This window comes from Chiloscyllium plagiosum, chromosome 11, assembly GCF_004010195.1.
Source record: "Chiloscyllium plagiosum isolate BGI_BamShark_2017 chromosome 11, ASM401019v2, whole genome shotgun sequence".
Classification (NCBI taxonomy): domain Eukaryota; kingdom Metazoa; phylum Chordata; class Chondrichthyes; order Orectolobiformes; family Hemiscylliidae; genus Chiloscyllium; species Chiloscyllium plagiosum.
The window spans coordinates 67,388,747-67,402,663 of NC_057720.1; the positions used below are offsets into that span (position 1 = coordinate 67,388,747).

At 40.9% G+C, this 13,917-nt stretch overlaps 1 protein-coding gene across 2 annotated transcripts in view; it reads right to left on the reverse strand.

The window, feature by feature from the left end:
• fam151a (family with sequence similarity 151 member A) overlaps positions 1-13,681 on the reverse strand; it is a 34,060-nt gene extending 20,379 nt beyond the window's left edge. Inside the window, exons 1-2 of one of the 2 annotated variants that reach the window (XM_043699651.1) lie at positions 13,292-13,678; positions 2,001-2,153 (exon numbers count right to left, since the gene is read on the reverse strand). In XM_043699651.1, coding sequence (XP_043555586.1) covers positions 2,001-2,153; positions 13,292-13,457 — 319 coding nt within the window. In that variant the 5' untranslated portion in view covers positions 13,458-13,678. Of the gene's footprint in view, positions 1-2,000; positions 2,154-13,291 lie in introns of both variants that reach the window. The other variant, XM_043699652.1, reaches the window with a different exon arrangement.
• Between the last annotated feature and the right edge of the window lie 236 nt (positions 13,682-13,917).

The following is a 13,917-nucleotide window of genomic DNA, read 5'->3' on the forward strand; positions in this document are numbered from 1 at the left end:
CAACGGGAATGTTTTCCTCCTTGTTCCGCAGAAGAGGTAGCTACAGTCTCAGAACATCATTGACATGAATACTGGTCATTTAGGTAGCCTTTCAGCTGAACTTATAAAAGCAAGAAAATCTCCACAGTTCTTGGGTGTTTTGTTTCCAACAAATTCTCTCTCTATTTCGCAGGGTGCATAGCATTAGGCTTACGCCTGCATTCTGTAAGGGAACTCACTGCAGCAAACTAATAACAGTGAGACAGCTTAAATTGTTCCATGTGGACATTATGGATACAGGCTAAGGGTCATGTGGTTATAGTAATGTGTTTCTACTCTGAGCCAGAGGCCCGGTTTAAGTCCTAAATGCTCCAGAGGTGTGTCATAATAGGTTGATTAAAAATATCAATGGATACAGCTTCTGTTTAACCTGGTGATCCTTTGACATTAAGCTTCTAATATGACTTGATCTTTCCCTTAAGTCCATGGATAGTTTTGGACAGTTTCAGTTCAGACTTTTATTCCCAATAGCCAGCTTACAAAATTGTCCATTCTCAGCCTGTGATGAATGCAGAGGTTTCACCCTGCATTAAACAGGGGAAAATGTTTGCATCACATTTTTTATGTGTGCTTTAATATACTTCGGGTAGATATATTTTAGAACCAATTGGTGTTACTGAGCTACAAGATAGAGACAAATGTTCAGATTCCAGTTACAGCAGATGGAGCTTTCATCTATAGATAAGCAAGTGGTTTAGATGTTAATCTAAGATGTCTCAGATGTTAATCTCATTTTAAATGGTTTGGAAATTCATAGACAGGAGGCCAGGAATGAAGTGTAAACAGCCATTCATCAAATAATACACAGAATGCACTCTGGGGTTTTGAACTTGATTGGTTACGAATCAGGAATAAGAGTATGCCACTCAGCCCCTTGAGCTAATTTGCGATTTGATTAGGCCATGACTGATTTGATTGTAGCTTCAACTCCACATTCTTGCCTACCCTTGACAACGTTTAACATCTTAATTATCAAGAACCTATCTACCTCTGCCTTAAAAATATTCCAGGACTCTGCTTCCCCCATTTCATTTAGGGAGAGAGTTCCAAAAACTGATGACCACTCAGAGAATTTTTTTAAACTTAATCTCTGTTTTAAAACAAGCACAGGCAACCCCTGATTTTTAAGCAGTGACCCCTAGTTCTAGACTCATCCATAACAGGAAACATCCTCTCCACATCTTCCCCATTCAAGATCCCTCAGGACTTTATAAGATTCAACCGAGTCATTTCTTTCTCTTCTAAACTCCAGCTAATACAGACCTCTCACTTGTCTAACCTCTGCTCACAAGACAACCTACCCATTTCAGATATCAGTCTAGAAAAAATTCTCTGAACTGCTTCCAATCCAGGCTTGATTAGTTGTTTGACTTGGGAGTAAATGTTTGAGTCTTTCTTCATTTTGGTTGTCTTGCTGCATTTTGCTGCTTCTGTGCAATATGCCTTAATTAAAACAATAATTTCAGCCTAAAAAATGTTTGTGTGGGATGTGATGTCCTTGGGAGCAGACAGAAAAATGGTGGGCATCCCACATGGTCTCAAGTGCAATATATGGAGATTAAAGAGGTGGTGTTATTCCTGTGGCAGGCTATTCCATTCACACCAGAAATGAAGACCTCACTCATTGGAGACTCAGTGCACTTCACATTCATCAAATCTAATCGATAAGACTGTTTTAACAGCAAGTGCTCCACAGTGCTCTGATAGGTTCATATCATAAGCCTAAGTCATGGAGCAGGCTCGAGCGTACAATTTTCTAACGCAGAGACAGGAGTGCTATCAACTGAGCCAACCTGACAAGAGGAAAGATAAACCAGCTCAACTTCTCCCTTCTTGATTACTTACAACTTCGGAGAATCGATACAAATCCAAGTGATAAAATTGTCCAGGAATACTCTGCACATTGGAAGGGCAGAGAGAGAGGAATGTATTTGTGAAGAACAGCTGTTCTGTGCACTTACCTTTCAAAGCCACCTCCATTTCACTCTTGCTATTTGCAGCATGGTGCCATGTAACCAGCAGCCCATCCTTCCTGTCAATCATTCCCTGTTGAAGTAAGTACTCCAGTAGGTCCCCACCTGGACTGAATGATCCACCTACATCAAAGTCCTTGGCTGAAGTTGCAAATAAGAATATTATTTAGATTTTACTTGTCGTCATCACTTTAATTAAGTTGTTCTTCTCACCCTTTTGGTTCACACACTTTTAGTATTTTATTGCATTGTGACATACAAAGTGTAAATGCAAGTGACTGGATTTATTTTTCCTATATCAATCACAGTCAAATCTGATTGATTGGTACGATGCAAGTGAAACAGATTTGGGAATCAAGCGTATGCCAAAATATTCTAAAATTGCAGTGGTATTCAGCTAACACCCTCCCCACTCAACCTGCCCTTATTATCTTATCATTCTAATTCCAACATGTCCCATCGTGTGAACTGATAATTGACAAGTCAGCCAAGCTTATTAATGAGAGCTACAGAACCATACCACTCACTATTAATTGGTGTTTGTTCTTCGTGACTCAATCTAAACATGCAACCAAAGCCCTGCTGTTAATGTGGTCCTAGCTGCACAAGCAGCAGGATGTTTCCCAGCATTTTGTACACACCCAATGTTCCCTTATGCTATGTTAACATGCTCCACTAAGCTCTGGATTTAAGCATGTATGTGTATCCCTACAAATTTAAAAGAGAAAAGGCGTTCTCCAGAGTTCTGTCCAATATTTATTCCTCAATTAGCATTACTAAAATAACTTAGCTGTTTATCATCATTGTCTTTCGTGAGAGCTTGCTGAGTGTAAATAGACTGCTTCACTTCCTATATTAAACAGTGACCACACTTCACAAGAGTTTCAATGGCTCAAAAGTTTATGTGTGGCCCCCAGATCACCAATGTGCAAGTTCATATAACTCACAAAGACATTAGAGCTTGAAAAGTTCGGTTTCAGACTTCTCGGCTTCCGGATCTGATCTGGGAGAAGCTCAAAGTAGACAAATGAATCAGAGACACTGTGACCAGAAACATAAGAAGGGTCTGGGGACTTCTGCCCACTGGCTCCTTTGCCATGCAATTAGTTGGAAAAAATAAGCACAGTAGAAACCACACAATTCAATGTCAACTGCAAACTTAAAAGCAACAGCCTATGTTCAGCGGATAAACATATTTGTGGATTACAGAGACCAGTGAAATCTCGGGTGTGATCTTTATGGTCTGTGCTGGGTTATCTGACACTCCTAGCATTTAACTTCACTAAATCTAGCTGAAGCCATCATATTATAATCTTTGCTGGACAGTATCTGTGTTCACACACTGGGTAAGCAAATCATGAGGTTCTGCCATGATGCCCTCCATTGTTGAACAACCAGCCTGCACTCAAAGCCAAAGTGAGTGGAATAACTTTCAATTGGAGGACGGGACAACCAGTAATGCTGGATTTTTCACCAATTCCCACCCCACAGTAGCTCCCCACACCAACCACCCAGACCCATTCCCATAGATCATTCACCATTGTCAGAAGCAACGAAGAATTAAAAGGGCGGGGGGGGGGGTGTTGGTGGTAACTTGTCTGGGGAGACGGGTGTGTTGGGGGAAAAGCCAGATCTTGATGAATGCAAAATAATGTCTGCAGTGAGTAATTGAGGTGACATTCAAATAGGGAGTGTCTCAATCAACAACACTCTGCCCAAATCTGTAAATCATCCAACATTATCATTAACGTTTCTAGTGCTTCAGAGAATTCATCAGTAAAAGGCACTGTCGGTTCTCAGAGCTCTGTGGTGTCTGTAATGAAGATAATTACAAGCAATTATGGAGCTGCGTGACTGAGTCTGAGTGCAACATAAAATAAGATGATACAGGGAGAGGTTTTGAATTGCAACGTTTGGTCACAGCTATCTGATTAAAAGGCATGCAGCCTCCAATTCTGCAGGATCATTTCACATTGCCATCTATAAACAATTTCTACACACTGATAGCATCCTTTATTGGCTCAACCTGTAGACAAGGTTCGTTTTGAAATCTACATCTTATCAGTTTTTGACATGGAGTCCAGACAGTGCAAAAGCGGCAAATTGTGCAGATCTTCCGAGGAGTGGCAGGCGGAGTTTAATTTAGATAAATGTAAGGTGCTGTATTTTGGAAAGGCAAATTAGGGCAAGACTTATACACTTAATAGTAAGGTCCTGTGGAGAGTTGCTCAATAAAGAGACCTTGGAGTGCAGGTTCATGGTTCCTTGAAAGTGGAGATGTAGGTAGATAGCATAGTGAAGGCGGCATTTGGTATGCTTTCCTTTATTGGTCAGATTAGTGAGATTAGGAGTTGGGAGTTCATGCTGCGGACATTGGTTAGGCCACTTTTGGAATATTGTGTGCAATTCTCATCTCCCTCCTATAGGAAGGAAGTTGTGAAACATGAAAATGTTAAGAAATGATTTTCAAGGATGTTGCCAAGATTGGAAGGTTAAAGCTATAGTCAGAGGCTGAATAGGCTGGAGGTGTTTTCCCTGGAGCATCAGAGGCTGAGGGGTGATCCTACAGAGGTTTATAAAATCATGAGGGGGATGGATAGGGTAAATAGACAGGGTCTTGTCCCTGGGGTGGTGGAGTCAAAAACTAGAGGGCATAGGTTTAGGGCGAGAGAGGGAAAGATCTTAAAGGGACCCAAGGGGCAACTTCTTCACACAGCGGGTAGTGTGTATGAAATGAGCTGCCAGAGGCTGGTACAATAACAACATCTAAAAGGCATATGAATAGGCATGATGGGTATATGAATAGGATGAGTTTAGATGATTATGGACCAAAGTGCTCACAAATGGGACTAGATTACTTTAGGATATCTGCTCAGCATGGACGAGTTGGAGTGAAGGTTCTGTTTCCGTGCTGTCCATCTCTATGACTCTCACTCTATGAAGGAAATTATCTCAGTAAAGAGTACTGAAAGCAGGAAAGGGGCTAACAAATAACAATAACACATGACAATTTCTGGATTTCTTTCCCATGCACACTGTGTAGTCCTAATGTGTTTTTATAGATGTATTTTGTGTCCCGATTGTTTGGACTCATAATGTTGAAGGATTATCAGCAGCAGTGTAAACACCAGCATCAGGAACTCACTGGGCAAAGAACTCTCAAACATGAACTTAGGCCTGAGCAATCCACTACTGGGCAAAAGTAAAATTGATCAATTACAAACTTTTTCACCAGATTTCCTGAGGCAAAATGGATCCCGTTGCTCCAATTGATTTATTTTAAAGCTCATAATGTTTTAACATGGTTAGATTCAGTTTTTTATCCATTATATACAGGCAGCTTTAAGCCAGGATTATTACATTTCTAGGTAGTTTTGGACAATTGTGGGAAAATAGTGCCAAATATCAATCCTTTCAATTGCACAGCAAAGGCTGTGGCTAGGCAGACATGAGAACAACACATTCACACATCAATGGAACAAGCTTTCACCTCTGAAGAAAGTAACTTAGATTAATGACCTGTCCAGTAATTTCTTATCTAGGCAATGAGAGTTTCATGTTCCAAATCCTATAGCTATAGTGAAAAAGGGAATTCACTCTCTCAAGCAGCTTTAATACACAGAAAAGATGGTGGTTTACTAAATTAGTCAAATGAAATGAAACAGACGACTCTTCATTTTTAAAGTAAAATGGAAAATAGATGGAAATACTCTGCACCTGTGGAAAGGAAACTGAATCAATGCTTCAGGTCAATGATTCTTCATAGATCTGCAACATGTTCGTGGTTTTGCGCAAGGTATGGGTGGGACAAGGGCAGAGGAAAGTCTGTGATAGGAAGGAAGACAGGGCAAATAAATGGCGGAGGAGTTGGTCTTTCAGTGCCAAAGGGAATGGTGATGGTGGGAGAAAAGAAACAAAGAAACCAAATATGCGCCTACTGACTGAAAGAAAAACTAAAACGAATTGGTCTGAAATGTTCGAACTCAGGGTTGAGTCTGGAAGACCATAAAGTTCTAAAGCAATGATGAGGTGCTGTCTATCAATCTTACATTGCTCTTCATTGGATCGATGCAACAGGACTGACATACAAGGCGGGTAGCTGGAAGCTTACAGACTGAAGGGACTGTTTTGTGAGGTGGTCACCCAATCTGCCCTCAGACTAACATGGTGGAGGATGGAGGTGGATAGTGGCTGGACAGCCATGCTGAAGAGGAGATGGTTAGGACCAAAATATTGGAAAATTTCCAAGTGACAGAGGGCATCAGTACAGTCACAGAGGTAGATGGGGAAAGACTGGACGAGGGGAGAAATAATTGAGACAAGATAGGATGACATCAGTTCAGTTGGGCAGGAAGAGTTTGAAACGATGGTTCCGTTAAGGCAGCTGTAATGCAGATCACGGCAAGGAGATTGTTCTTTTTTGGCCCATGTGCTCTTAAGTCTTTAAAATGTATGATTCAAACAGCTCTGTCATTGATGACATTCTTCACTCGTTGTGATACCCATTCCCTGCAGAACACACTAACTTGCAAAGTTTCCTACAGCGGGACATTTTCATAGCATTGCTCGTGTATTGAGCATGATGTGGAGGTGCCAGTGTTGGACTGGGGTGGACAAAGTCAGAAGTCACATGACACTAGGTTATAGTCCAACAGGTTTATTTGAAATCACAAGCTTTCAGAGCGCAGCCCGTCTGTCAGGGGTAGTGATAGAGAACAGCACACCGACACAGAGTTTATAGGCAGAGAGATCAAAAGATCGTACAATTGGTGTGAGTGGAGTGTCAAATAATTAGTCTCTGTAGGTGACCAAGAGTGTCAGACAGTGTGAGTAAAGTGTCACAAGTGAAGGGGTGTTCTATAGTCCAATTAAATGATTAAAAATGGAGTGAGAGACTATAGCATGTTCTTTGCAGCCTTCAACATGTCATCGATGACAATGATCATCTTGCCAAGATCATCCCTACGTGCCCACTTCTTGCCTTCAAACAACCACCAAACCTTAAACAGATCATTGTTCACAGCAAGCTACCCAGCCTTCAGGACAATATCAACCACAACCCCACACAACCCTACCACAGCAACCTCTGCAAGACATGTCAGATCATTGATTTAGATACTGCCAACACAGCAGATACTCATGTGACTCGGCCAATATTGTCTACCTCATACGCTGCAGGAAAGGATGCCCCAAGGCATCGTATATTGGCAAGACCAAGCATACGCTACAACAATGGATGAATGGACACTGCGCAACAATCACCACACAGGGATGTTCCCTCCCAGTCAGGGAACACTTCACCAGTCAAGGACATTCATCCTCCAATCTTCAGGTAAATGTCCTCCAAAGTGGCCTTTGAGATGCACAACAATGCAGAATCACCAAGCAGAAACTGATAGGATGCTGCCTGACCTGCTGTGCTTTTCCAGCAACACATTTTCAGCTCAAGCAGAAACTGATAGCCAAGTTTTATGACCATGAAGATCTTGGGTTCATGTCACGCTATATGTGACCCCACCATACTGTTCTGTATCTGTAAAATCTTCCTCACTGTCCTGTTTTTACATGGTCACCTTGATAACTTGTTATGATCTCTCTACCTTAATTAACTTGTACAGTGTTGGATTACTTATTACTTTGGTTTGACCCTAGGCATGCGACTCTTATACCTACTATGTTATTCCAGTCATTTAGTTTGTCTCCAGCACCACTTTATTTTTAATTTTCTTTAATTATCTCTCTGCTTCATTTAGTCAGGTTATAGGTCATCCCTTCGCTAGTTATTCAGCTATTGACACTTTACTCACTTTCACCTAGTGTGAGTACTGTAGATGCTGGAGATTAGAGTCAAGCGTGTGGTACTGGAAAAGCACAGCAGGTCAGGAAGCATCCAAGGAGCAGGAAAATCGATGTTTTGGGAATCCTGATGAAGCATTTTTGCCCAAAACATCGATTTTCCTGCTCTTCGGATGCTGCCTGACCTGCTGTGCTTTTCCTGCACCACACTCTTGACTTTACTCACGCTGACTAATACTCTTGGTCACCCACAGTGATTTATTATCTGACACTCCACTCACACCAGCTGTATAATCTTTTGATCTCTCTGCCCTTGATCCCTCTGCCTATAAGTTCTGTGTCTGTGTGTTCTTCTCTCTCACTACACCTGACAAAGGGGCTGCGCTCCAAAGGCTTGTGATTTCAAATAAACCTGTTGGACTATAAACTGGTGTCGTGTGACTTCTGATTATGTATTGAACAACACATTAGAAAAGGTCTTCTTATTCTTTAGTCCTCTACCTAAAGACAGGTCTGACCCACAGTGCTGTGACCACCACCACCAACTAAACAAGGATTCCAGACCAACCCTGCCCAATCTGATCCACACTGGGTGATTAGAAAAGTTTTACGTAACCAATATGGCCTTTAATTGATTATTTGACTGAAATGGGAATTTTCCTTCATGGAATTTTAAGGTTTTTATGTCAGATTCTGGGTGCTCATTGTGCAGCACCTGTTAAATATATAAATATTGATATAGGGCTCTGTGGTACAGTGTTAGTCGCCCTACCTCTGGACCAGAGGTATGGGTTCAAGTCCCACCTGCTTCAGAGGTGTGTATTAACATTTCTTAGCAGGGTGATTAATAAATATCTATAAACACTGAGAACATCAAATGCTTGTAGCTTAAGTTTAAAGTAAAGAAATCACTGTGCACAGTCATTTGAATACCTTAAAGTAAGTGTCACTTTAACTACGTCAAGAAGAATGAATGTTGAAGAAAACTGATGTGACAGCAGTTTGTCACTGATATATCACTCAATAGTCCCTGAAAGTGTCACTGAGCAGCAGTGTCTGAATGTACGATCAGTTTGCTACTTAAAAACAGGATATGTGTATTTATGTTTACAATTGACAATGTCTTAAAACTAAGGCTTACTAATAATACACTGAATGTAGACTTTGAACTTAAAACTCACATAATCCCTACAATAACATGAATATAAAATGACAATCTATCTTGAAGTTTACAATTAGGTTATATCTATGACAGACTAAATTCTGTAAATTATTATTAAGACTCAATTTATCTCTACTGTAATCACTAATAGTTAAGCCTACAGTGGCGTAGACCATATCCTGCAGTTGTCGGGAAATGAAGTAATGGCAGTAATACAGATTAGTGTCTGCTTCCTGTTTGAAATTCTCATCCTTGTTTTCAAATCCCTCCTCACTTTTCCCAAACTCTGCAGCCTCCTAAAACTCTACAACCCTTTCAGATTTCTGTGCTTCTTCAATTCTGGCAATTTGTATATCCCAATTTTCTTCACTAAACAATTGACTGAACTTTGCTCCTAAACTCAGGAATTCTTTCACTAATCTTCAGCTCTCTTTCTCTAAGCTGCCGCTTTCAACTTCTCTCTTGGACCAAGCCTATCCTAATATCATCCTATGTGGCTTGGTGTCAAATCTGACTTGATTACAGTCCTGACAATAGTTATAATGATAAAGATTCTACGTAAATGCACGTGTGTAATTGTTAATGTCTCACAGGTATTGCACTTCATTTAATACTGAGTTTTAATTTTTAATTCTAATTTAATAATTGAAGTTTTAATTCTGATGTTGATTGGCTTGGTTGAATCTGTAGATTGAAGTTAAGCAATTTAATTTGATGTAAAAAATGTTAAACAGGGAACAATTTAAAGCTTGAATGTGAACATAAAGACGGAAATGACATCAGTTCCTAATATTCTATTCATGGGTCACTCACTGGACTTTATCAAAATGAATTTGAGCTATGGGAAAGAGTAGGGGAGAGAGATTAACCAGACACAATGGTCTAAATTACCTTCTTTTGTGCTGTATGTTTTGATGATAATACAATAATTGGATATGATAGAATATTATCAATTATTTAACATTTGGCTATTTTACAGAATACCTCAACAAACAACTACAGACTGGAATTTCCTCTAGTGTATCTACATCATATTACTATCACAGCTTTGAACTTTCTCACCATCTTTAATATACTGAAATATTGCTGAGTCAACGTGAGGAATGACATTGCCTACTCGATGTGCATGGTGCTGAACTTGCCCACCCCCTCCCCCATCAATTCTCCTCCAAGTTCTCAGTGAATGTGCTGCTTCTCGTGGATCTATGATTCCATAGGAATCTGCAACCCAAAAGACTGTGGATGGGAGGACATGTGAGTGCGCTCTTTATAAGTGAATTTGAAAAGGCATTGTCAGTGCATTGCTCAAACACTGCCAGCATCACAACTAAACCTAATTTTTTAGCAATGGGATTGGATCTGGGGGGTGATTATATTAGAATTTGGCTATATGTTCATTCTATGGATCAAAAAGGTTACATTTTTGCACAAAGCCTATGTGATAGTCTCTATCTGAGACTTCCAGCAAAGTGCACAGTGATAGCAGCACATTGCTGTGAGAATCTGCTTCATAAAATGCAGCGAGAATGGAGGGGAAGGAGTAGCTATTCGGACCTGTGAGCCTATCCCACCATTCTGTTAAATCATGATCGATTTGCACCCCAACATCATTGATCCTGGTAGCCTTATCCAATACAGCCCCGTCTATCTCAGCACTGAAACCTACAATATCCTCGCATCCACAGCCTTTTGAAGAAAATAGTTCAGTTGTCACTGTTTTGGAACAAACTGTGGCTTCTGATTTCGTTCCTGATGGTTGCCCCCTTCTTTTTCATCCCCTGCCAAAGGATGTGGAAGATGTAAACATTTTACCCTATATTGCATAACATGCAGGGATGGTATCTCTGGTGTCCTGGCCAAAAGTTGTCCAATATTGATTGGCAACACAAATTAAAACATTGCTATTTGTAGGAGCTTGTTGTGCACAAATTAGCTGTTACGTTTCCTACATTATAAGAATAATTACACTTCAAAAGTACTTCAGTGGCTATAAAATACTTTGCAAGATCTTGTGGTCATGAAAAGTGCTACATTCATGCAAATCTTCAATTTAACCTCATCAAGTCACTTTATGATTTGAACATGCAAACTAAATTATTCTGTAACATTCTAAATTTCAAGGAATACATCCCCAATTCATACAATCTGCATAATTTAATTTTCCAGACCCTATTTTGGTGAATCTCCCTCCAAATTCGATATATCCTTCCTGAGGCATAGTTCCTAAACTGAGAGAAATGCTCCAAATGGGGCCTGACCAAACCTCTATACAACTGAAGAATAATATCTAGTCTTATATTCCCAGAATTAGTGTTGTTCATTTTGAATATGCACTGTTGTCCGTTTTGTTTTAATTGATTCTAGGATATCTGAGCAATCACATTTTTCTATTGTGGTTTGAACGATTATGGGACATGTTATCACAGGGATAAAAAAGCAGAAGTATAGGTCAGAGAGATCAGTGTTGAAAAAATTGAGCAAGGCGAACAAAACAACTGTGGAGAAAAGAGGAAGTAAATGATTCAGAAATAAATCCTGCACCAATGCCGTTAATGAAGGGTTCACTTCATAGATGTTGTGGCTGAATCGCTGATTTATTCCAGCTATTCCTATTTTTGTTACTGAAACCACAGTGTTACACTCATCTGATATTTTCCACTTCAACTGAATATCTCCACTATTTTAGTGCACACATGTTTACACCTGAGATGCTGTTGGAATCAGAGTGCCATCTTGAGTTGTCACACAGGCTCTTTATCTCACAGATACAATTCCAGTGGGTCCCAGGACTCTTGGGCTACATAAGCCAGATTCAATGCATACTGCTGGAGTTTGCCATGCACTGGATTCAGAGACTTGAGCTCAGTTCCAGCTGTTTTGCTGGAACTGATACTAACTTGTGGACAATGCTGCAGTATGTTACAAAGGGAGTGAAGAAGGTACCAGAGACAATGGGTTAAGGACAAGTTGGAAATTAATTAGAAATCCTTCAAAAGAGAGTGTAATAATGAGTAAAAGAGTCAAAAGATGCCCATCTGTTCGAGTTAGTTTTATTAATCACAGTGTAAAGATTCCATATTTGTTATTGGGCCAGAAACTCAGTAAAAATGGACAAGTCTCTCACTCCCAGTTACAATCCAGCAAGTCTCTGTTAGAATGTGTTCATGATGGGGTCAGACCAGATTCAAATACAATGTGACGGCTTTCACAGTTGAATAACTATCAACACTTACAATTCAAGCATGAAAACAGAAAACCACCATATGGGTGAATATTACTGAATGCCTTCTGCATGTAGAACTAAACCTCAACACAAGAGCTAGGAGAGAGCTGACGGCTTCAGTTTGTTAATTATTTTGTAATTGTTCCAGCCCATCTCTGGAATGAATATTAATGTCAGTAAATTGTAATTAGCTACAAATCCACAGAACCATCTCAGCAGCCTCTTCCAGCAAATATTTATATAAAGAAAAGCTTTCATTTGCAATAATTATTGTAATACAATCAATGCAACAGATAATGTATGCACAGCAAGTTCCTACATGCAGCAACATGTTAAATCCAGAATAATTTGTTTTTATGATACTGGTTGAGGAAACTTCTCAATAGAGTGTCAATGTTGATTCCTGTGTTAAGGTCCTGAAATGGGACTCATCCTATAACCTTCTGACTCAGAGACAGGACAGCAACAGAGCCGCAGCTAAACTGAAAAACACCCTCTATATTATCTTTGAGAAAATAAAGCATGTTGTAAATGTTTAATTTATAAAACATGTTTAACAAGGACACCCAGCAATCATAATAAATGCAACATGAGTACTTCTGGATCATTTACAGTGTATGTATACAGTAGATATATATATATAGAAGATGCCTATGTCTATATGTCCTGACAGCTCTTCGCATGATCCAAACATGTAAGTGTTTGAGAGTGATAGGTTGCTGGCAGTGAGAGACAGTGTGCGACAGTGTATGTATGAGGCAGACTGGATGGATACCTCATTGTTTTTATGATCCGGTCTGTTTCTGTGTGTGTGACGGTCTGTGAGTGGCACAGTAAGTTTGTGGATGTGTCAGTGCAGATGTGAGACAGTGAAGGTTTCTGTGAAAGGGGCACTCAGCCTGTGTGTTTATTTTGTGCGGAGAGCTGACAGCTCGGACACGCTGGGTTACAGTGCCAGATGTGGCAGCATTGATCCCTGTGCCGTGAGCCATATGACTCCCTCTCAGAACTCTGGGGGAAGGGGTTACACCGTCTCTCCCTCTCAGGCGGAGGTGGGTACTGCAGATGCTGGAAAAGCACAGCAGGTCAGGCTCTTACCTGGGAAGAAGTTCCTATAAACGGCGAAGTATCCCACCAGGGCGAGGTAAGCAGCGACCAGCAAGGCGAAGAAAAGGCCGGCCAGCAGCTTCCAGCGCCGGCGGATGGAGAGTCCGTCCCTCCCATCCTTGTAGAGAAACTCTCGGTCCGGTACCAGCTCCAGCATCGCGACTCCGGCCTCTCTGTCCCCGCTCCGCTTCCCCCTCAGGGTTTTCCCAAAGGCCTGGGAGGAGCTCAACCTGCTCCCTCCCCTCAGAGCCGCCCAGTTCCTGCTTCCCAGGCAAAAACCACCCTGATCATGACAGAATCAACCGCCTCACACATCACAACTCTAAAATTAGAGGAACCACACAGTGTCTCACAAGTGCAGACGCTAAGGGAACTAAGTTTAGAAACTATTTGATATGGGATGAAATACAGCCAATCCCACGGCGCCCCAGATAAAAGCAGAGAGCGGTATTGACACTGGTTGGACCTTTGCACTCGGTTTCCAACCGGATAAGTTGCTGCTGAGTGGAGCAGACAGTGTCAGACTCTGTACTGTCTGATCAAGAAACCCGCTTCCCTGGAAAAAGGTCACTTGGCCCTTCACGCCTGTGCTAACTCTACAAAATGCATCTCCAATT